The following is a 23,423-nucleotide window of genomic DNA, read 5'->3' on the forward strand; positions in this document are numbered from 1 at the left end:
TCAAAACACTTTCTGCTCTTTGTAAGGGCCTGGATTCAGTTCCCAGCACCACATGGCCACTCACATCCATCCGAATCTCCAGTTTTCTGGGCTCCAATGCACTCTTCTGTCCTCTCCCACATCAGGAATGCAAGTGGTGCACATATACACAAACAAAGCACCCATATATAGCTGGACATTGTAGCTCGTGATTCCAATGTCCTAATTCTAATACTCTGGAGATAAAGGCAAGTGAATCTCTATGAATTTGAGGCTATCCTGGTCTGTTTAGTGAGTTCCAAGTCAGTTAAAGCTTCGTGATGAGACCCTATCTCAAAAAACCAAACCAAAACAAAAAAACAAAACAAAGAAATATCCATATACATGAAATAATTTTAAAAAGCACTAGCCACTGTCATTGCTAGAATCAGAGGGGAGAGAGAGAAAGAGAGAGAGGGAGGGAGGGGAGAGAGAGAGAGAGAGAGAGAGAGAGAGAGAGAGAGAGAGAGAGAGAGCGCTAGTTAATGATAAGCCTAAACTAATAGGTCAAACAATTTGTAATTGGTATAAGCCTCTGTGTGTTCATTTGGGACTGAATGACTATGGGGTTGGGTGGGATAGCAACTTCCATTTCCATCAATGTGCTTTAGAAAGTATGAAAATGATTATTCTGATTCATCTACTGTGAGAAGCAGCAGATTTGGAGACTCTGTGTAAAATTTTTGACAATTTGTGGAAAAATAAGGAAAATTATGATGCTGGTCAGTTGCTCCTACCATTTCTGGATAAATTAACAAAAAAAAAGAGAAAGGATCTATGCTAAAATTAAACAACTTCTATTGTCTCAGTGTATGGTGAAGGATAACAATGAAATCAGTGATAAAATCGACTGACTCCCGATATGCATAAACTAGTCTAAAGATTTCTGGTTTTTTATTGAAATTTTTAAAAATCTCTTATATAATACATCCCAGTTTCCCCTTCCTCCACTCCTCCCAGCTCCCCACACTCTCCCCTTTCCCCCCAGATCTAATCCCCCTCCTTTCCCATTCAGAAAGGATCAGGTCTCCAAGACAAGGTCCTCAATGAGTCTGAAGAGTCCCAAAGGCAGACAAAAGTCTGAGACACACCTGCTCTCACAAGAACACCAAGCTAGCATCCATAACATGTACAGAGAAGACCTGGTATAGACCCATGCAGGCCCTGTGCTTGTCACTTCAGTCTCTGTGAGTCCATTTGAAACCAGCAGAATTGATACAGTGGGCCATGTTCTCCTGGTGTCTTCCATCCCCTCTGACTCCTATAATCTTTCCTTCCCCTCCTCCACAGGTTTTCCTGAGCTCCCATGGGAGGGACCAAATGGAGACCTCCAATTTAGACTCCATATGTCTAGCTCTGGGTCTCTGCACCAACTCTCATCTGCTGCTAGAGGAAGCCTCTCTGAGGATGACCGGACAGGGCACCAATCTATGAGTATAGCAGAATATTATTAGGAATAATTTCATTGCTTTTATTTATTTATTTATTTATTTATTTATTTATTTATTTTGGCTATCGTGTTTGGTTCTACCTTAAGTCTCTGGGCTATCCAGGGATTGTTGGGCATGGACTCCTTCTTGGGACATGAACCTCAAGCTAAACCAGACATTGGTTGACAAGTCTCACAAGTTCCGCACCACCATCCCCACATCTTGCAGACAGATTGTAGGTCGATGGTTTTGTGGCTGGGTTGGTGTCTACGTTTCTCTTTCAGTGACCTGAAGAGTACCTTCCCACACTAGAAACTAGATCGTCGGGGTAAAGGCTCCACGCAGGCAGCAGTTCAACCTCTTTATGTTCAATGAGCTGTGTGAATGTTGTCCTCAGCAATGCCACCCCCAAACCTGCTGTCAGTTTTGGCAAGGCAATCTTCTGTTTTAGCACGAGCCTGGATTGTTTCAGGATCTCCGCAGAACCCTGTCAGCCAAAAACTTGATGAATACAACCCCAGCTACTTACTGAAACCCTTGCCTAGCTACAAAAGATGTCCAGTTCCAACTCTGTATTCTCCACTACTACGGGCCCTCACTAGGGTCTCTCATAGATTCTAGGAAGTTCCCACTACACTAGTGTTGTAGGAAGGCCGCTTGGTCGTTCCAGACGCTTGGCAGCTCAGACCTGAAACAACCACACAGAAACTGTATTAATTAAATCACCGCTAGGCCAATTAGCTTTAGTTTCTTTGATGGAGTTGAAGAATGGATAGTCATAATTATAGTTTTCCATTATTATGATAAAGATATAGTTATAAATATTGTGACTGTAATTCTTGCTTGATAACTGTTTTGTTATATGTAATTTTAATATGTTAAAATAAAAGCCTTTCTTTTTTGTTTAAACAGAAAAAAGGGAAATGATGGAGGAGGGTTATCTGTCTATTGTGTTATTTCCATTGGTCAATAAAGAGACTGCCTTGGCCCCTTGATAGGACAGAAAATTAAGTAGGCGGAGAAAACAAAACAGAATGCTGGGAAGAGGGCTATGAGGCAGACGCCATGGAGCCAGCCACCAGGTCAGACATGCTAAATCTTTTCCGGTAAGTGCTACACAGATTATTAGAAATGGGTTAATATCAAGATATGAGAGTTAGTCAGTAACTAACTCTCTAGAGATAATGGGCCAGGCAGTGCTTAAATGAATACAATTTGTGTGTTGTTATTTCTGGGACTAAGCTAGCCGTGCGGGAGCTGGGCGGGATGAAAAGCAGGCCTGCCCGCAGCCCCTCACTACAAACATTCCATAATAGTATTTTTCTACCTTTTATGAGTGATAAAAATATACTGAAGACAAAACTTAAATTTTTTTCTTTATTGACAATAAAATTATTTGACAGTATTGGAGAAATAAATTCACTATTGCAATAAAAGAGTTGAAACTTTGCTACAGAGGAATGTTGCCAGGCACATGCCTTTTTATATTTTATTTGAACAGTACAATAGTATAGATTTTAAAAGCTTTTGAGAATTTCTAATCTTTTGCTGCTGCTTTTTATGAAGATTCAGTAAACATTTTCAACTTTGAGATAAATACTATTCATATGTACAAACACATAAGAATTATACATATCTTAGAAAAATAAAAATTAAAAATCACAGGTATATTGAAGGTTAAGGTGGAGAATCACTTGAGCCCAGAAATGGGAGACCAGTCTGGGTCACATGGGGAGATCATGTCTCAAAATAAAAAAAAAAGCAATATGCTGATGCCAAAAGAAAAAAAAACTAATCTTTATTCACAAACGTTAATTCACATTTTTGGAAAGAAAAATCTCACTACTTAACAAGAAGAGTGAAAACCTTCATACATAAGGACAGGTATTAGTCATTTGCCTGTTTTCATTTAAATTTAAACTGAATTTCCACCATAAAACATGTTTTTATCTAACATTAAAATTATATTGTTTCACACAGGTTCAAGTTTTCTTCAAAGAATCATGAAAATAGTATAGATTGAAGAGACTTCCTAATATTTGCAATCTCTTGTTTCTGCTGTCTCACAGAAGGAGAAAATAAACAATGATTTTAGTTATTATGCATATTTTAGTAAATAAAATATTTCTTCTAAGTTATAAAATTTATAGCTGAAAATATAACTTACAGTTTTCATCATATATTTTCTTTGATACTCAGCTATCTCCTCTTTAAGTTCAGTGAATGAATCAGTAAACTTATTATTATTCTTATGCTTCAGGTTCTTCAAGATATAAAACACAAAAAGTGAGTTCAGTTATAAACCATAATGTTTCATCTTAGATTCTAAATTTTAAAACTGATTTTCACAAGTGAGAATTTATTAATACTCAAATAATGATCATGATTTAGTCCAATTTTCAAAAACAATGTAAATAATACATGAATAATAATATATAATAAAGAAAAATATATCAGTCACGAATCAAATATTTTTAAAGAGGCACAATTAGCATACTTTCCACCAAAAATGATTTAATGAACTGTTAAGGTCCAGGTAGATCAAAAACAAACAAACAAACAACAAGAAAACGCTGTGCCTAGGTATTCTGAAGGTTCAAGAAGGAGACTAGAGATCTACAAGCAAGCCTGAACAACATGGTGAGAACTTGTCTCAAAAAAAAAGAAGAGCAGAAAAAGAGATATCTGCATAAAGACTGCAAGGTCCCATGAATAAGATAATTTTGAAATTTTCTAGGATGTTTCCGAATGTCAGGTTATATTATCGGGACTAGTGGTAAATGTGACATGTATTCATTACAGGAAAGAAAATGATCCATACTATGGAGATCTTTTTTAATTTAAGTAAGTTAAGAATTTCATTTTTAACCTGCATATAGTGGTGCACTTCTTTAATCCAAGCACTTGTAAGGCCAAGGCAGGTGGATCTCTGTGAGTTCAAGGCTTGCCTGGTTTACAAAGCGAGTCCCAGGCCTGATAAGTCTATATAGGGACACCTGTCTCAAAAATATCACATTTTAGCGATGCAGAGTTTTTTGCATTTAAAAACTTCATATAAATGCAGCATTTTTTTAAGGCAAGGTCTCACTATATAGCTCAATCAAGCCTAAAACTTGATATACTAGCCTCCTTAATAGTAGCATTATAGACATGTATCATCACACCCAACCAAAAGAAATACAATTTAAACATTTGATATCACTCAAAAAACTATTGTTACACTTCCTATTGTCCCCAAAAGTATTACATTAAGTGCTATGAATAAACTAAATAATAATAATAGTAATAGTAATAGAATGTTACTTCTTTTTTCTCCAGTGAGGAAAACATAAACAACAATATAAATAAGTTAAAATGCAAAGATAAATGCAGCTTTCTGTACATATGGAGCACAGACTGGTAAATGATTCTAGTTTAGTTGGCAAATAAATAACAATAGATAAGAAGGAATTAAACATATTGGAGAAGAATATTACCAAAGCACAGAAGTACAGTCTGTGGGATCAGACAAAGCAATTGTGTAGCCGTGGGAATAACGGGTACATGTAGTAAATGATGTTTAAAAAGACTCAGTCATGGGGAATCTCAAATGTATTTGAAAAATCTATAAAAATGAGAAATCACTGATGGATTTGCAGGAAGAATGAGATGTTATAGAAAGACAACATGTCAGACCTATGAAGAATGAACTGAGGAACAGAGATCACTTAAGAGTTTTCATAGTACAAAGATGATAAGGGTTAGTAGCACAAAGAATGAGCTAAGGTTAATAGTGGTAAGAAAGATTTGATGAAATAATGAGCCACTGCACAGAGAAAAATACTGAATCTACTAATAACTCAATCTGAGAACTTAAAAGATATGGAAGAGTTAAATATTACACTAATGTTCCTAATGGTAAATGGAAACATTTACTGATGATACTATTTAATGAAAGCTTTATCAAACATTGATAACAATAAAAAAAAACTGTTCCTTGGGAACATTAGAGCAAGTTGAAAGGTTCTCGCCCTGAAAACACTTAAAATAACTTTTATTTTCATGAAAGGTATTTAAATTTTTTAAAAACATACCTTTTTAAATCCTTTTAAAACTATTTCTCTATTTAGACTCAAGTTTAGTAATATGTTTATGTATAAATAGACAACTCTCAATCTAAAAATCTCCTCAACTGTCTAGTACTTTCTTGCCTATCTCTAATGATTATAAAGTAGCAAACACAATTTTGGTCATTGCAACAGTTCTGGAACTAAATATGTCAGAATACTTCTACAACACTTTTGAAAACAAAAAGAAAAGTCCATAATTTCAGTTTAGTATTTCCTAATCAACAAACACTGGTGATGTAAATGCAGAAGATAATGTAGAAAAGATAAATAGACTTATCTCAGATAAATGGAATGATGATCCAAGTGTTAATCAGCTATGAATATGATGCATAAGTACATTGCTAGGTAAAAATACTAATTTGCCATTTCCTATCTTGAATAATCATCATAAAACAATTAGAACTCTACAGTCATACTTAAAACTTTTGTCCATAACAATTCAAACTGAAAAACAGTTAAAACTTTATATTAAAATGTTTCTTTAATCAACTTGCAAAAAATTATACACATATTTTCTATGGTGTTATGTTTCTTGGTACAACATACCTGTATGTATTGTGTATACATCTGCATAACTAGTTTCATTCTCTGGTTTTGTTTAATTTTACACTGTCTTAGCATCATTTTCTGTTGTTGTAAAATATTCTACAAACATAAAAGAAAACTTATATAATAATATTTTGGCAAAATAAGTTTATTGTTCTTTTAGGCTTCATATATTATAGGTAAACATAGTGTCTTTAAGCTACATTCCTTAAAGCAAGAGAATAACTCCATTCTGAAGTCAAAAGGAATAATTTTAAAATGAATACATTTAACATTTTACTTTGACAAAAAATTACATCTAAGTTTAAGTAATTTTAAAAATAACTAATTTTCAATATAGTGATCCTAGGAGTCATCAGATAGGAATTATTTAACTTTTAGGACAGAGTCACATCACCCTATGCTGTCCATGCCGACTGGGACTTGTGCTCCCTCCTCAATGTCCTAACTATCTGATATTACTGGCGTGCACCACCACATAAGGACAAGCAGAACATCTTCATATCCATGTAACAGCTTACTCTTTGAAATCTCAGTGTCTACAATAGAGCTCATTTTAACTCTTTTGCTTGTACTTTTCTAAAGCCCAAGTTTGGAAACTTCAGTTCTAGCTAGTCTAGCTGGTGGTAACGTTTTCAGCACCTGATGACCTTATTTCACTAAGTATACAGAAACCATATAAAGGAAACATCGAGTCTCTCTTTGCCAACCTATATCTACCTGTGCTTTCATTTCTCAGGATACAGCGTACTTACTCTTTCCCCAGTTTTGTTTCCCATGTCCACTCTTTCTCAAGAATTCAGTTTTTATCTCCTCTACCTTTTATTTTGAATTTGACTCTCTAGGCAGGCCAGTTGACTTCAGTCTGCCATATCAGCTGTTTGGGAGGATGACGCACAAGGACCACAAGGTCAAGGCATGCCTGAACTATAGGCCGGCCTGGGAAATTTAATAAAACCCTGTTGCAAAGTAAAAGGAAGAAAGGTCTGGAGATATAGCTTAGTGCTAAGAAGCATTTTCTTCCATGCGTGAAATTCGAGGTTCTAATTTCAGGCCCCCATGATCACAAAAAAAGTAAATAATTAATTTGTCCTAAAGATTACTCCTATTGCCTGGCAGTGGTGGCGCACGCCTTTAATGCCAGCACTCAGGAGGCAGAGGCAGGAGGATCTCTGTGAGTTTGAGACCAGCCTGATCTACAGAAAGAGTTCCAGGACAACCGGGACTCCACAGAGAAACCCTGTCTCAAAAAACCAAAAAGACAAAAAGATTATTCCTTTTAACACAAAAACACATTATTTCACTTAGCTCAAAGGTCAAACCAAACAAAAAAAAAAAAAAAAAAAAACAAAAAAAAAACCTCTACAAACCTCTATTTTGTTTGTTCTCATACTAGCCATTCCTTTCTTTTCTGTTCTGTCCTGTACCCATTCTAATTCATTTTCATTTTGTTTTTCAGACAGTCTTACTGTCTTGTTTGTACTACACTAAGTAGACAAGGCTGCTCTCGAAGTTAGAGATCTACCTGCCTTAGCTTTACAAGTGTTAGAATTAAAGTTGTTCCCCACCACACCTGATTCTAACTAATTTTCTGTTCACTTTTCCAACCAAACCTTCTACTCAATACACCAATGACTTCCTGCTGTTAAATCTAGTTTATTTGGTCTATAAGCAGTATATGACACAAGTAAAGGTATTTTCTTTACAAATACTTCCTTCAATTGGGGTAGCTTATTTTCTACCAACTAGGCCTCTAGTGGCCTATCATCACACTTCCCACATACATTTCAATCATTCCCTTGGTGATTTCATCTGGGTTTATGGGTTAAAAACTGCATTTAAGCTAAGAATTTTCAACTTTGTATCTTTAGTTCATGGTGCTCTCCTCAATCCCAGATTCATAGACCAATGGTCTATCTTCCTAGAAAAATTTCTTGTGTACCTCAAACTTAACATTTCCAAAACTGAGCTGATCTACCAACTCCAAAATTATCTGATATGATCAGTTCCCCCGATCTTAAATTTGAATTTTTGATGATTATAATCAATGAAAGAAGAAATCTAGTAACTAATACAGCTATACAATATGTGAACGGGACTTGAGTTGTATTATAGCTCAGGACATTAAACGTAAACCATTTTCTGGACTGGTGCTGTGGTCTGACCATGGTGTGCTTCACTACTTTGTAAAAGGCCTTGACTTCAATTTCAAGTCACATGAAAGAGAGAGGGGAGGAGGCAGGGGTACAGGGTAGAATGGGAGAGAGAGGGGGGAAACAGGAAAAGGGAAGTAAAGAAAGGAAAAGAGTGCAGGAGGGAGGAAAGAAATAAAGGAAAGAAAAGTTAAACCAAATCATATTCTTAGTACAGTGTTTTGTTTGGAAATGGGCAAATGACCACAAATAACTCAGGGATGTTGTTCTACAGGAATTTTGTACCAAGGGTAGTGAGAAAGTTTGTCTCCGTCCATTCCATTTTCTAAAATTGTAGCAAACATAGGATTAACTTAGTAACTTTAATAAGGATCAAAAAACAGATGCAACAACATCTAGAAAGACACTAACTAAAACACTTCCTGGTTCCCATTCAAGTGGATCTAAAACTACCTTACCCATGATTTACTTCACAGCAAGAAGTAACTACCTTTGTTGTTTAAAAAAAAGTTTGTTTTGCTTGAAATTACTAGAATCCCAACTAATATAAGAAGCCCAGTGGATTTTGTAAGTATGCTATTTGCCTATACTTCTGTGGTTTATAGTTCTGCAGGACAAGAACATGGGCAACAATTCGTAGTGCACCTTGGTTTAGTTTCACAGGTCTAATATAAGGCAAGCATGTAGATTCCCACTTGAAACCTTGTTATAAGGGATTAATTATAAAGCTAACTGTGATACCAACAATTAAGTGTTTTTGTTGTTTTTCATATTTCTGCTTCTCCAACTCCCACTGCTTAAACAGATCCATAAACTGCTGGTAATACTTATTGTTAACTTTCAACCTGTAAAACAAAACAACAAAGGCTCATATTTTATACAAATGTGAAAACAATCAAAACAAAATTGAATTGACATATTTTATACTATGAAATAGGAAATCATAACAGGAAAAATATTCAGATGGGAACCCAAGAAATAAACTTAGATTTATATAGATTCGAGAAGTACTTCTTTTCCTTACTAAATGTCTTCTCATATGGTTCGCCTCTTGAAATCCAAGGAAATTCTTTCTCTCATATATATGTGTATGTATATATATATATATATATATATCCCTGATAAACACACACAAACATACATATATGCATACACATACATTTCTCAGAAAGATTAATTTTATCTCCAAGAAATTTTTCATTTTTTTTCTACAGGTTCCAATAAAAAAGTTGATTATTTCAACTGGGTGGTAGTGGCACATGCCTTTAATCTCAGCACTCAGGAGGCAGTGGCAAGCAGATCTCTGTGAGTTCAAAGCCAGCTTGGTCTACAGATCAAGTTCTAGGACAGTCAGGGCTAACACAGAGTAACTCTGTTTCAAAAAACCAAAAAAAGTAAATTATTTCTAAGTAGGAATATTTCACTAAGCCCTTTTGGTAAGCCAAATTTTAGTACAAAGAACAGTTAGGTCAGTTAAAATACACATTTTTTTTATATAAGATGAACTTTTTTCTTATTGTCCACACAGTTAAGTAAAAGACATTTAACAGTTTATGTGCAATCTACCATTTACCCAATTAATGTATTTCCAGAGTGAACATGAATTACTTTTAAACTAATAACTCTCAATTGTCATTTGGAAGAAAGAACATGAAATCTTCAGTGACTTCCAAGAAATATATATCAATTCTGTGGAGGCAAGGGTTATAGTACTGCATGCTTAGAGAAAATTCAAGTGAAACATTTCCACTGGAGATTCCAATAGACAGGTGATACTATTTTCATAAGTAACTTGCACCAATGTATACTCAGAAATGATATAAACTTGGCTCTAAAAATACCAGCAAACTTACATTTGCTGTTGTTTGGTTTCCCAAGCTTGTTTCATTTTGTAGCTAGTCTGTTTGGAAACAGTTTCTGAGTATGTTTGCATTCTTCTTATCTTTTCAAGAAGAGAATTAGTAATCCTATCTATATTGAAAATAAAACTTAATGTTAAAAGTAACTCAAATTATGCCTAAATATTCATGTACATATAAATATGGCTAAAGATTATTAAACAATATCAATGACACTTAAAATTAAATTGAAATATATCACCAACATGGTGCCCAAAAGGTTTCATATTTTAGAGTACTTGAAATTTAGCATTTTCAGACTAGGGATGCACTATTAATGAATTAGTCAATGCAAATAAAATAAAATACACAAAACTTTGAAATTTGTAATATTTCTGTCCTATATATTTTGGATGGCAAATGTTCAACCTTACTTTAGTTCTGATTTTCCTAATTGAAGATAATTTTAAAACTGAGGCACAATAATAACCAAGGAGAAAAAGGTCAAGAATACACTTTTAGTGCTTTACAAACACCTTAATAGAAGGGAAATATTTCTAAATTAAAAAAATACTGTTCAACTGAAATTTGAGTGAGCTTCTGACCTGTGATTAGAAGTCAAAATTTAACTATGATTCTCAAAGTATAGTCTCGTAACTCAAGCTTTTAAATATATAAAATACTTCCTGAAAAATATAATCCAAGTCATCTTTAAAACAAGTAAGATATTTGTATAAAATATAGTCAATAACAATTCTAAATATATTTTATATAAAAAGAGGCAAAAGACCAAGGATGGAAAAATAGCTTTGGTCTGGGGAGAAGGTTCATTGATTAAAATGCATGCTGTGCCAAGCACAAGGCCCCGAGTCTGAATTGCCACCACCCACATAAAAGCCACATGTGATACTGTGTGCCCCTGACCACAGCACCGAGGGGCAGACGCAGGTAGTTCCCTGGGACTCCTTGCTCATTCAGTCTTGTTGAAATGATGAGGTTCAGATACAAAGAGATCCTGTCTCAAAAAATAATTGGAGGGGCTGGAGAGAGATTTCTCAGTGGTTAAGAATATTGGTTACTCTTCCAGAGGACTTAGGTTCAATTCCCAGGACCCATGTGGGTGCCTCACGACCATCTATACCTTCATTCCTAGAGGATTCAATGCCCTCTTCTGGCTTTTGAGGGCAAGGGGCAAGTGTGTGGTGCATACATACATACATACAGGCAACACACACACACACACACACACACTAAATAATTGAGGAAGATCTTCCAATTTCAACCTCTGGCTGCCACATGCACCCACACACTTGCGCACACAGGTGCATAACTACATAACATACACAAAATTAAAACTAAAAAATTATTCATGTAAATATGGGCATAATTTAGGAATAGTTTTATACAGGGGATTTTTAGCATTAAGTAGAGCAGTGCATAAAAATTCAATCCCTTAAATAATGTTTGCTAAACATATATTTTCTATCATAAAGAGTAACCACTTAGTAGCTATAATGAATCTATACTATTACATGACATTTTATACTTTCAAATTTATAACCATAAATTTATGTAACATATTAGAAAACAAACTCTTTGTCATTACCAAATAGGAAAAGAAACTCTCTGGGAAAACTTCATGATATCAAGAATTCCTATAAAAGGATCAATTATTATTAACTCTTAAAAAAAGAATACCGTTCCCCAAACTGGGTGTGAAGGCTCATGCCTGTAATTCTAGCACCCAGGAAACTGACAAAGAAGATCTATAGTTTAAGCCTAGACTGGGCTTCATGTCAAGTTCCAGATCAGCTCCAACTACATAGTAAGATCCTGTCTTAAAAAGAAGCAAGCAATAAAAAAAGTTAACAAAGGAATTAACAAAGATTATATTTAAAAAGAGTTTATATAACTGATATAGTATTTAAACTACAAGTCTTTCCCATTCACAACTTTTATTTTCGACATTTTACTTTATGTGAATGAATGTTTTGCATGCATAGAACTTGTATATGCACACAGTGATCAGAAGAGGGAGTCAGATCCTCCAGAACTGGAGTTATAAATGCTTATGAGCTACCATATGGATACTGGGAACCAAACTCAGGTCATCTACAAGGGAAGGAATCAATGTTAACTGCTAAGATATTTTTCCAGTACCCTCACAACTACTTTTAGTATAAAAGTAATTGCAAAGGGGTTGGAGAGGTGTCTCAGTGGTTACAAGCACTTGCTGTTCTTCTAGAGGACCTGAATACGTTTCCCAGTACCCATGTTACAAAGCTCACAAGTGCCTGTAAGTCCAGCTCCAGGATATTCTACACCATCTTCTGAATGCTGCAGACACTTACAAGTGCACATACATCCCACTCTACCCCCACAGAGACACATAATTAAAAAGAAAATAAATCTTAACAAATAATAATGAATAATTATATTAGCGTTTTTAGGTTTATGCTTTCCTTCACAAAAAAAGGGGAATTCAGCAAGAGTCCTACAAAATAAATTTTAAGAATGAAAAACTGATACACAGAAACACTTGTGTGCACCATCACTCAGTCTGTGAATAGAAAGAACTGCTGAAGCCTTTCCCATCTGGTTTTCTCCTAAAATTCTACTTCAGGCTCATAGTTTCAAAAGCATCATTCTTACTTTTCTTAATTATGGAGAACTTTAAGTGGAAAATTTTAAGTTTTTAAATCACAAAAATTATGTGCAATCCTATGCTAAGAAGGCATTAAATGACAGCTATACAGAATGCTGATTAACATTTCCTTTTATAAAAATTAATATATAGTTTTAAATAATTTTCTGTTAACATACTTATCTTCAAAAACATACCTCTAAGTTTATCCAACATAATGCACACTTCATCTCTGTGAAGAAATTACAGTAAAAAAATTAAAGCTGAAAATATAGTTTAGTGGTAGAGCATTTGCCTAGCACACAGAATACTACACAAAAAGCCCTTTTAACTATTTATAATATGTAATGCATAGTTTGGAACAAATGTCATATGCAATACAACATAAAATATTTCTTAGACAACTAAAGTAAACTTATTATTTTATTGTTAACAATTCATACATGTCTATTCCCATTACTTTCTTTTATCTGACTCCCACTTTTGCTGAACCCCTTCTTCTCAACTAGCTCCCTTCTTATTTTCATGTGTGTATGTGTGTGTGAAAGAGAAGGTTTTATGCAGGTGGTCATAGTTGCTATGTGTTTGTGATTGCAAGGTCTCAGGGAGCCCAGGCTAGGCTTGAACTAGCTATATAGCTGAGAATGATCTTGAATTTCTTTTGAATTTCTGATCTTCCTGCATCTACCTCTCTAGAGCAGGGGTTACAGGCACTACTTCTGAAGTACTCTATTGAACTGGCAAAATATATATATATATATTTGAAAACATTACTCCATATTTTCATCCACTTCTGCAGGAGGGCATTTGTTCTCTCCGTCAGCTGTAGGAGGGCTCCTCTTCTCATCTGCATCAACTGCGGGAGGACATTTCTTCTCATCTGGGTCAGCCACAGGAGGGCATTTCTTCTCATCTTTGTCAAAGAATGGGCTCTTTTCTGTATTAACAATAAAAATGAAAAACACATTTGAAATTAATTATATTAGAACTAGTTAACTAAGTGCTAGCTTAATTTGCATTTCTCTAGGAGTTTGATCAATGTAAATTTTTGAAGCAGCTATAGAAATGAAATAATTTCTTTGCGGGTTTTATGAAATCAATTCACAATTTGCCAACATTTTATAGGAACAATTTTCAAGTCTTCCTGAGGTAAATCCATTTTAAGTTATTAATTATTTCTTAGTATACTGGGACTACAAAGCCAAAAGGAGCTATATGTATTACTTAAATATACAAATAAAGTTAGAAATGAAGTATCAGGAAATATGAGACTAGGTAAAAATCAAATGAACTACAGGACACAATCAATGCCCAACACTGGATATGCTGTACCTCCAGATAAAGAGTTCTTGGAAACATTCAGGTCATCTTCATCATCGAAGTCAAAAAGCGCTAAGCGCTCCTCACATGGTACCGCCATAGCTCTCCTCAAACGCCGCCTACTGGCAAACAGGCAGGGGTTTTCTTAGTTAAAACACAAAGGCAAAGAACCTCACAAGTCATCTGAATCCAAAGGTATCATTTAAATAAATGGCTAAATTAAAAATGTCAAAAAATCAAATAAGAATTATCTTAGCTCAATGAAAGATTAAGTTTTTTCTTTTTACATTTTAAAAATAATTTTTATTTATTGTTGAGAATTTCGTATACATATTCAATGAAATGTGATATATATATCCATTTCCCCATCTCCATCTCCCCCATGTATTCCACTTAATATGTTCTTCTCCCAACCTTGTTTTCTTTTAAGAAAAAAAGTATACTTTTGAATCAAAGTTAACAACCTGTCATTTCTCAATGTTAAAAAGGCAAACTTGGTCACAGCCTACACTATATGAGTTCCCCCAACCCAAAAATGAGCAAAATATGATTGCACTCATCCTTTGGGACATCTAGATTTTGGTGCTATCTCTCACAGATTCTTTTAGATATTGAGCAAGTCTGTATCTCAGTTTTAAAGATTTATTATGTACACAGTGTTATGTATACAGTATTTTGTCTGCATGTATGCCTGCACACTAGAAGAAGGCACTATATCTCATTCTAGATGGTTGTGAACCACCATGTGAGTGCTGGGAATTGAACCCAGAACCTCTGAGAGAGCAGCCAATGCTCTTAACCTCTGAGCCATCTCTCCAGCCCTGTATTTCAGTTTTCAAGTCAAGTCATGGTGCTACCCAGGATAACAAACATGGCAAATATTCATGGACAAAGACCCTCTGTCCATCTACAACAAACCCCCACCATCACCACTCAAGTAGAAAGGCCTGATATTTGAGAAGTTGGAGATTTAGTGATTTAGGGAGAAGCTGAGGATTTCAAACATCAGAAGATTGCAAGTTCAAGGCCAGTTCAGTTAGCCCAGGCCTGAGTTATGAAGGGAGATCCCACCCTACTAAATCAAAGCTGACAGAAAAAGATGAACTTGGTAATGCAGGGCTACAATCCCAATATGGGGGCGATTGAGGCTGGAGGATCAGTGGTTAGAACCCACCCTGAGTTACTTATTAATCCCTTGCAATCTCTCCTCTTTTTCTCTCTCCTTCTTTGCCACTTCCTTCTCTCTAACATCTCGAGAGTCCATAACAAACTAGCACATCATACTGAGGAAAATGAAGAGGGGTCTTCTTCTAATGGATTCTGGGCACCGGACAGGAGAAGCCCCAAGTGCTTCTGCTCTCCACACCCCGACCCCGTTCCTACCCGCCCCCCACCTTCTCCCCTATCCCCACTCTCCACTTCTATCTCCAGGATACAAGATTGTGTCCTCCAAAGATTCCCAATCCTCTGCCATTATTGAGGTCCTTGGCCTCCATTTTCCTGTCAGAGGTCACAGGAACCGCTGTCATTCGGGAGAATTTTCCTCACTAAGCGTCACCTCCTCAAATGGCCCCCCTTCTCCTGCCCAAAAAACTCCACCAGAGCCGAACATCGCTTACCGGTTATCCCACAAGGCCGCCTTCATGTCTGTAAACCCCCGCACACGGCGTCTAATCCGTGAAAGTGGCATGGCGCCTACGGCCTCCATGGAGGCCATCTGTTTTGAGCGGGAGAAAAGCTGGCCTCAAGCAGGGCCCTCGCTGATTGGCTGAACGTGCCCCGCACATGCGTAGAAGGAATGCTAGGCTCACGCCGGTTGAAGGGCAAAATGGGTAGTCTTGAGGGGGGTTTTCAGGCAGTGGGACTGGATTACTGACTTTAAGACAAACATTTTCCAGCTTCTAGATTTATAGTCCTTTACAGACTTGAATATTAAAAGAAAATGCGTAAAATATGAAACACAGCAAGCTTGAAAATTAAAAGAAAATGTGTAAAATATGAAGCACAGGGAACACTCTGCTACATTATTTCAACTGTAGAGGCTCTTGTATGCATTTTTTATTTTGATTTATTTATGTGTGTATTTAATGTGTATGTTTTTTCTGCGTGTACATATGCACACAGTATGTGTATATGCTGCTCTCAGAGATCAGAACAGGGCATCATATCCTCTATAACTTCTGGTCCTCCCATCTGTACTTGCTGGAATTGATTACAATTGACTACAATAGTGTTCTCTCTCTCTCTCTCTCTCTCTCTCTCTCTCTCTCTCTATCTCTCTCAGAAGTGTTTATTAGTGTTTTGCCTGCATGTTTGTTCATGTACCACATGTGTGCCTGATGCTCACAGAGACCAGAAGAGAGCAATGATCTTTTGAAATTGGAATTATGCATAATTGGGATCTATCATACAGGAGCATCGAACCCGGGTCCTCTGCAAGAGCAATAAGTGCTCTTAAAAGCTGAGCCATTTTTCCAGATCAATCTTTTTTTTTTTAACTATTTGAATACCTTTCTTCCTTCCTTTCTTTTTCCAGAACAATCTTGATTGCACTTCATGTGTGCTACTTCATTTCTCTAAAAAGCTGTTTGTTTTAAGTGTTTTCCTACCTGTGCATTAGTAAAATAAAAAAAGGCTATAACTTAGAAAGTGAGCAAAGAGAGAGCTATGGAACTGTTCAGTGGGAGGAAAAAGAAGAGAGAAATTATGAAATTATTGTATAATATCAAAAAAGCAAAGGGAAAAGTTTTAGTGACCCTTTTTGTAACCTTACCTGTGTCTAGAAAAAGAAAATATCTGACATAATTTTTATAGGGACTGCTTTAATCTTATAAATTGATCAAGAAAAAATTACATCCTGATGATTTTGAAACATCTTAATAAGAAAAAAGTGGCTTTTCCCACTAAATAAAAAATAATTTTGAAGCCCGGAAGTAGTGGCACACACCTTTGATTCCAGTACCCGGGAGGCAGAAGCAGGCAGATCTCTGTGAGTTCAAGGCCAGTCTGGTCTACAAGAGCTAGTTCCAGGACAGGCCCCAAAGCTATAGAGAAATCCTGTCTCGAAAAACCAAAAAAAAATTGTTTTTGAATTATGAGTGCGTGTTCACATGTTTCTGTGTATATATGTGAGTATACATATGTGCATGTTTCTCTTTCTGTGTGTGTGTGTGTGTGTGTGTGTTTGTGTAGGCGTGTGGCATGCATATGCATATCCTTATCATTCTCTAACTTAAATCTTGAGACAGGCTCTCCCTCAACCCGCAGCTCACCTATTTCACTAGTCTGGCTAACCAGCAAGCTCCAGGGATCTGCCTGTCTCCTCCTACCAGCAATGGGCTGCTAGTTTGAATTTTTAAAAACTTATTCTTTTTTAATTTAATTTTATTTTATTCATTTATTTTACAAACAGACCCAGTTTCCCCTCCCTATTCTCCTCCCAGTACCCCCACCCCTCCACCCCTCTTTTTCCATTCCCATTCAGAAAAGTCAGACCTCCCACGGGCTTGAACAAAGCATCAGTCAGGATTTTTAAGGTGGGTTCTAGGGACCCAACCTGAAGCCCATAAGCTTGCAAGGCAAGTACTTTATCAAAAGAGCCATCTCCTAGCCCCTCTCTGTGAATTTTGTTTTGTTTTGACTGCCATTGTCTGCTATATTCCTCTAATCATGCCAGTCAGTCTGGGACCTCCAAGGGAGTAGGCAGTATAGTAAGGAAGCAGTTTGTTAGTTTCCCATCTGTCCAGACTCCAGAAATAACCACACAGAAACCGTATTAATTTAATCACTGCTTGGCCGATTACTTAAGCTTATTGCTAGCTAGTTCTTACATCTAGAATTAACCCATTTCCATTATTTTATATTTTACCTCATATTTTTATATGAGGCTCGTGGTTTCACCAGCAAGTTTTCGCCATGTCTGTTCCCAGCAGCAGCTCCCCTGACTCTGCCTTCCTTTTTCCAGCATTCAGTTTAGTTTTCTACACCTGCCCTGTAATATGTACAAAGCAGTATTAATCAGTGGTATTCACAGCATACAGAGGGGAATCCTACAACACCTCTCCTTTTCTGTTTAAATAAAAAGGAAGGTTTTCACTTTAGCACAGTAAAATTACACATAATAAAACATGTTACAATATTTATATCTACTTTATCTTTTATCATATCTAAGAAAAACTATAACTATCACTGTAAATTCTTCAACTCCATCAAAGACTCCAGAAGGATATAATATTACCTAAGTAAGCAGGAAGTACATTGCAAACAACTTCCAAAACTCTAGAATTGACAGAGACATCTTGCTGCCTGGACAGTCACCCAAAGTTCTTCTGTACCATTGGGACATCCATCTTCAGCCATAGTATCCAGCAGACTTTTCCATGAAGCAGGAAATTTCAAAGACAGTTCTGCCTATATTGGCAGTTTGCCAATCACTTTCTTCTGTATCCTGTAGAGTGTCTTGTAAACTCTCTGATGAAACAGGAACCCTGAAGGACATCTCACTTTTGGACAAGTTCAGCAGTCATTTTTTTCTGTGGGTCTTACATGTCTAGTTCACAGCAGAACATCAAGCAGTCTAGGCAAAAGCAGTTTCTTACCCAAATGGCAATGGCAAAACAAACAAAATACCTTAATCAAGAGCAGAAATATACATATAACAAATTTGACCCTATATTTATATCAATAAACCAAGATCCATACCAATGCAAATCTCTAGCATATCCCCCTTTAAATGTAAACACACATTTATGACAATATTTGGGAAAATGGGTATAGTTCTCTCCAAACTGCTTCCTGCTTTATGTTGGGCAAAGTAATTTTGGGGGGAGGTGTTTGTGGCAACCTTTCAGGGGATCTTGCTCCATTAAACAACATTAGTCTAGAAGGATTCCACAGGTTCTTATCCTCTGTGGAAACAAAAGAAGAACTTCTTTCCCAAAGCAACACATTCTAAGATGCATATTTTGAAGTTAAGAAACCCTTAAGATATATATGCTAGTTTAGCTTAGGAGCCCATACAATGAAATGTCTCTCTGCACTTAGCTCCTTCACAGTCAAAAAAACTGAAAGAAAACACAATAATATACATAATCCAGATTCTCTCTGTATATTTCATCTTTATGTGGCTTATTTGTTTTTACTCTATTAGTTTTAAATATTTATTTTATTATCTTTACTCCTTTAATCTATGACTGTCTGTACTCTGTGTAACATGACATGGGCCTGCTTGTTGGGGTTTATGTCCTGCCCAGTTCCCCACAGCCAGTTAGCCCCAAAGAAAATCACACAGAGGTCTCCATAAGATTATAAACTGATTGGCCCACTAGCTCAGGTTACTTATTAGCTCCTGTAGCTTATATTAACCCACTATTCTTATTTATGTTAGACACATGGCTCAGTACCTTTCTCAGTGGAGCAGCTCACATCTTGTTTCTTTGGTGATCTGGGCAGAACTGGGGAAAGAACTTCCTTCTTTCCAGAATACTCCTGTTCTCATTGCCCCGCCTCTGCTTCCTGTCTGGTTGATGCACCTATACTTCCTGCCTGGCCAATCAGCTTTTATTTAAACATAATTGACAGATACAGAATTGTTCCACACCACTTCCCCCCTTTTTTTTAAAAAAAGCAAAAAACAGAAAAGAATATCCATAGTCCAATTTTTTGAAAATGTGGGCATAGTATTCCAGGCTACTTCTTGCTGGTTGGGGATGCTGATGATCTTATGGGTACCTAAAGAAAATTTAGAGTTATGATCAAGTCCTGACTGAGAGAAATAACTGGGCCCATATTCCCAAATATTGTTTATAAATGTTCTTTTACATTTAAAGGGGGATATGATATAGATATGAATAATTTACATTGGTATAAATTTTGTTATATGTACATGTATTTCTGATCTTGATTAAGGTTTTATGATTGTGTAGTTCGTTTAAAAATGTAATGTATAATTAGGAAATATAGGTTGTTGATGGATAATCATCGATAACAGTCAAGCTTGTAGTCATGTTAGTTAGATTTTCTAGATATATAGAGCTATATTTCAGTTAGATAGGCATTCTTCATTTCTTTCAAAGACTACAGAATTTGGCATTTAATGTTTCAATAACTTAGGGCTGTTCATGACAGTGAGACACGTCTGCTCCTGGCAGCACCAAGCTACTTCCTGAGAAAGATGGGCATTGAAGAGGCTCCTTATGGAGTTTGATAGCCATTTGGGCAAGAAACTGCTCTTGCCTGGACTGTTGCATAAACTGGACACAAAGAACCTGCAGAGAGAGGACTGCTGAACTTGCCTAAAGGTGAGATGATCCTTTGGGGTTCCTAATTCATGAAAGAGTCTGCGAGACATTCTGCAGGATACAAAAGAAAGTGACTGAACTATCTTTAAAATTTCCTGCTTCATGGAAATGTCTACTGGATACTATGGGCCTAAAGGCTGAAGATGGATGCCCCAATGGTACAAAAGAACTTTGGGTGACTATACAGGCAGAGAGATGTCTCTGTCATTTCTAGAGTTTTGAAAGCTTCTTGCTTCTTGTTACTTAGGTAATATTATATTCTTCTAGAGTCTTTGATGGAGTTGAAGAATGGATAGATAGTTATGGTTTTCCTTTGTTATGATAAAAGATAAAATAGATATAATATTATAACTGTAATTCTTGCTTAATAACTGTTATATATAATTTTACTATGTTAAAGCCTTCCTTTTTGTTTAAAAAAGAAAAGGGGAAATGGTGTAGGAGTCCCTTCTGTTTGTGGGTTGCTTTCATTAGGTAATGAATAAAGAAAACTGCCTTGGCCTAGTTGATAGGGCAGAACTTAGGTAAATGGAGAAGACAGAACTGAATTCTGGGAGAAAGAAAGCAGAGTCAGAGAACCGCCATGGAGCCACCAGAATCAGACATGCTGAATCTTTCCTGATAAGCCACTGTCACGTAGTGATACACAGATTAATAGAAATGGGTTAAATCAAGATGTGAGAGTTAGCCAATAAGAGGCTAGAGAAAATGGGCCAGGCAGTAATTTAATTTATACAATTTCTGTGTGGTTATTTCGGGTGTAAGCTAGCTGTGCAGCCGGGATACAAACAGGCCCACATCCTCTTACAATCATCCATGTGGCTTTCATACTCAATTGAATTCTTTGGGTATTTCGTTTTCTTCACATAGGGTTTCTCTAAGTTACCTGAAACTCACTGTGTATCTGAGAATTGTTCATAACCTTAGGAAACCCCTTCCCTTTCTGAGTGCTGGGATCATATTCTTTGTGCCACTGCAGGAGGATACATGTAAAATCTAATTAATGATAGCATCACACAAGTCAAAGAGATTTATCTGGAAAATACTTTCATCACCTCAAAGCAAAGGTGCAGATAGGTCTCTTTCTTTCTGTGTATTTTTTTCCACAATATTAAACAGATATTTGTCTGTTTTTTATATTTTTATAAAAATATATAAAAAAGTTTTTATATTTTGTCCCTAGCCCAGGTACCAAGGTTCACGCACGTGTTCCTACCATATACCTCGCTGCCATCCCCAAGGTGATATCAAAATGAGCACTTGATGAAGAAATCCAATGTTCCTAGCCATAAATTTCACTCTCAGACACACAGTTGCTAGTTATCCATGTCTGATGAATAAATCATTGTAGATGAACCAGTGTTTAAAGGGCTTTAAGTTTCCTTTCTGTAGGAGGAATTAGAGATAATCTGTCTTAGCATTTGGAAAAGTGACTTTACATTAAGGAAATGTTGGTCAGCCTATGGTAGTGACAAAGGGCCTTAGGTAATGTGACATGACATGAATGCAATAATATTTACACTTATAATTTTCTTGGCTGATTTAGAATTCATGCCTTACAAAGGAAACTTGCTGCTGATTGATTATTCCTCGAAGCCAGGCAATTCAAACATGAACATCCACACTGTGAGCTCCCTCAACCCTCAGAGGATCAGTGAGGTAATTTGCTTCCATGTTGCCCTTGTCATGGGTAGGTAGCTTCTATCCTTCATTCCTGATTACTTTCTTGCCCAGGATTTTGTTTGGCAGTTGATCGCCTGCCAAAATGGACATGTGTAGTCACAGACTGTTCATTCGTTTCCTGGATACTCAGACCTGAAATAATCACACAGAAACTGTATCCATTAAAACACTACTCAGCCTATTAGCTCAGGCTTCTTATTAACTAACTCTTATATCTTAAATTAACCCATTTCTATTATTCTGTGTAGAATTGCCACAAGACTGTGGCTTACCTGGTAAAGTTTCAGCATCTTTCTCCTTTGGCAGCTATATGTCAACTCCCTAACTCCACCTTCTTCTTTTCTCCTCGCTCTCTTCTTGGAATTCCCACCTTGCCCTATTTTGTGCTGCCATAGGCCCAAGGCAGCTTCTTTATTAACCAATGGTAATAAAACACATTCACAGCATACAGAGGGAAATCCCACATCAGGCACGTTCACATATTGAAAAAGAAATAAGAGAAAATAATGCAGAATATACATATTTAATTCCTAGGTTGTGTGCTTTACTTGACATTAGGATGCTCTGTGAACAACAGTTAGAAAGTGTCTTGACTGTGAGGCAATTGTGGGGAAACACTGAGTGCACTGGGTTTGATGTCTTCAGCCTGCTGATAAAGATGGGTAAGACCATGGTCAGTACAGCCTGAGAATTAGATGTAAAGTCAGAGAGGGTAGAGTTTGCGGCTATATTGGGTACCATAAAAGGCACATCCTCTCATCACAGAGGAGGTAGTGTGAGGCCATATTAGTTAGCATGAAGGGCACATCTTCACGTTACACAGGAGATAGAGTGTGGGGCCATACTGCTTAGCATGAATGGCATATTTTCTCATCACACAGGAGATAGAGTGTGGGGCCACCTTGGGTAGCTTGAAGGACATGTCTTCTCATCACACAGGGATTAGATGTGTTGGCACAGTTTCCAGGTATTCTCTGTGTGTCGAGGATGAGAATCAGTGATGGGCCAAGGGACCTGCTGATGAGAGCCAAGGGGTTGTTGAGGGCCATCTGTGGTGGGCTCTGCTTCTCCATACTCAGTGTCTTCATTTCCCATCATAGGTCTGTGTGACCAGTATTGATGGAAGAACTGGTGTGGTAGACGACATCATCTTTTTCACCTTGGACTCTCTCCAGAAGCCTAATGACTATACTCCAGGGCTGTACGACATTGTGAATGTAGTTGCTGTGGACAGCATTCAACCACACTGTTCTTGGAGAGCGGTATCAAAGGTCCCAGTGGAAATGTGTATTGACCAGGTCTTGTAATTAATTTTCAATATTATTTCTAAGGCTCTGGTTAATAAAATAATATGAGAACGTAATCCAAAGGTATGTGAACTAT

General features: G+C 36.6%; 1 protein-coding gene across 1 annotated transcript; it reads right to left on the reverse strand.

The window, feature by feature from the left end:
• Positions 1–2,858: 2,858 nt before the first annotated feature.
• LOC125415485 (synaptonemal complex protein 3-like) lies at positions 2,859–15,801 on the reverse strand. The gene is made up of 9 exons (XM_048457745.3): positions 15,678–15,801; positions 14,071–14,180; positions 13,513–13,675; positions 12,936–12,970; positions 10,110–10,227; positions 9,002–9,101; positions 6,104–6,202; positions 3,616–3,711; positions 2,859–3,506 (listed from the first exon to the last, which is right to left on the reverse strand). The coding sequence occupies exons 1-9, from the start codon at positions 15,773–15,775 to the stop codon at positions 3,450–3,452; spliced, it is 876 nt and encodes a 291-aa protein (XP_048313702.2). The 5' UTR covers positions 15,776–15,801; the 3' UTR covers positions 2,859–3,449.
• Positions 15,802–23,423: the final 7,622 nt, after the last annotated feature.

The sequence above is a fragment of the Myodes glareolus genome, chromosome X (assembly GCF_982192425.1).
Source record: "Myodes glareolus chromosome X, mMyoGla1.1, whole genome shotgun sequence".
Lineage (NCBI taxonomy): Eukaryota > Metazoa > Chordata > Mammalia > Rodentia > Cricetidae > Myodes > Myodes glareolus.